The sequence below is a fragment of the Pteropus medius genome, unplaced genomic scaffold (assembly GCF_902729225.1).
Source record: "Pteropus medius unplaced genomic scaffold, Ma_sr-lr_union100, whole genome shotgun sequence".
NCBI classification, from domain to species: domain Eukaryota; kingdom Metazoa; phylum Chordata; class Mammalia; order Chiroptera; family Pteropodidae; genus Pteropus; species Pteropus medius.
In genome coordinates this window covers 965,788-966,788 of record NW_024350927.1, presented here as the reverse complement: position 1 = coordinate 966,788, position 1,001 = coordinate 965,788, and the positions used below count along the sequence as shown (strand labels likewise).

Genomic DNA, 1,001 nt, shown 5'->3' with positions numbered 1-1,001 from the left:
GGGATGGGATTAGGCGGAGGGAGACCAGATGGAGCTTGGCTTCTGGAGGGTTGGAGGAGCTGGGTTAGCTGGGAGATGTTTCGGGAGCGAAGGGCAGCAATTGTGAGTTGTGAGAGGAACTGAGGGAGAGAGAGGGAGGGTGGGGAGACCTGGAGGAAGAGGGAGGAGGAGACCGGAGCAGGGCACCCCTCCTACAAATAAATCGGCAACAGGACGAACAAACAGCAGAAGTTAAAAGAAGTCTGTATAATACAGCGTCGAGCGCAGCGAGGGGAGTTGGGCAGGGAGGGCGGGAAGGGCGGGGACGGGGAGAAGGGAGGGACGGAGGGAGGGCGAGGGGAGGGGGGCGCTCGCGCCGCCGGCAGAGGCGAGCGCGAGGCAGAGAGATCGCGATTCCGCTCCAAACTCCGTGGCTGCCGCGGATCCGACTCCCGACCGCGGTGGGTGCCGTTCGCAGTCGGGAAGCCCGGAGCCAGCAGCCGCGGCGTGCGGGGAGGACGCCCCGAGGGCGAGGGTCGCGGCGCCCCGCAAAGCCCGAGCTGAGTCGAGCCGGGCGCCCGGGCAGCCCGGCCGCGGCGGCATGGGGGCGCCCCCGCGGCGCCCGGCGCTGTCCGCCACCGTCTCGGCCGGCGGCTGGAGGCAGGAGCGCGCCTGAGCCCATGGCGAGGGGACCTGCCGCCGCTGCTGCCTCCTCCATCGCCCAGCCACCGCCGCCAGCTCCAGGGCACCATGCGAGCCGCCCCGAGCCTCCGCGGCGGCGTCTGCCTGCTGCTCGCCGCTATCCTGGACCTGGCGCGCGGTGAGTGATCCGGCGCCTGGCGGGAGCCGGGGAGCAGGACGCGCGCGGGGGCGGGCCGCCGGCGAGGGGAGCGGACCCGAGGTCGCTCCGGAGACGCTCCGGGTCCGAGCACCCGCCTTGGCGTGGGCGTTTGTGGAGCTGGTCCGCTTGGCGAGGGAGGGAGGGGATGTCTCCTCTGGAGAGAGCGCTCTCGGTCTGTGCC

General features: G+C 71.6%; 1 protein-coding gene across 1 annotated transcript in view; it reads left to right on the top strand.

The window, feature by feature from the left end:
- Nucleotides 1-338: 338 nt before the first annotated feature.
- The window catches only part of IGSF21 (immunoglobin superfamily member 21), a 226,341-nt gene continuing 225,678 nt past the window's right edge, over nt 339-1,001 (top strand). The window contains exon 1 of the mRNA XM_039842076.1: nt 339-799. Coding sequence (XP_039698010.1) covers nt 730-799 — 70 coding nt within the window. The 5' untranslated portion in view covers nt 339-729. The remainder of the gene's footprint in view (nt 800-1,001) is intronic.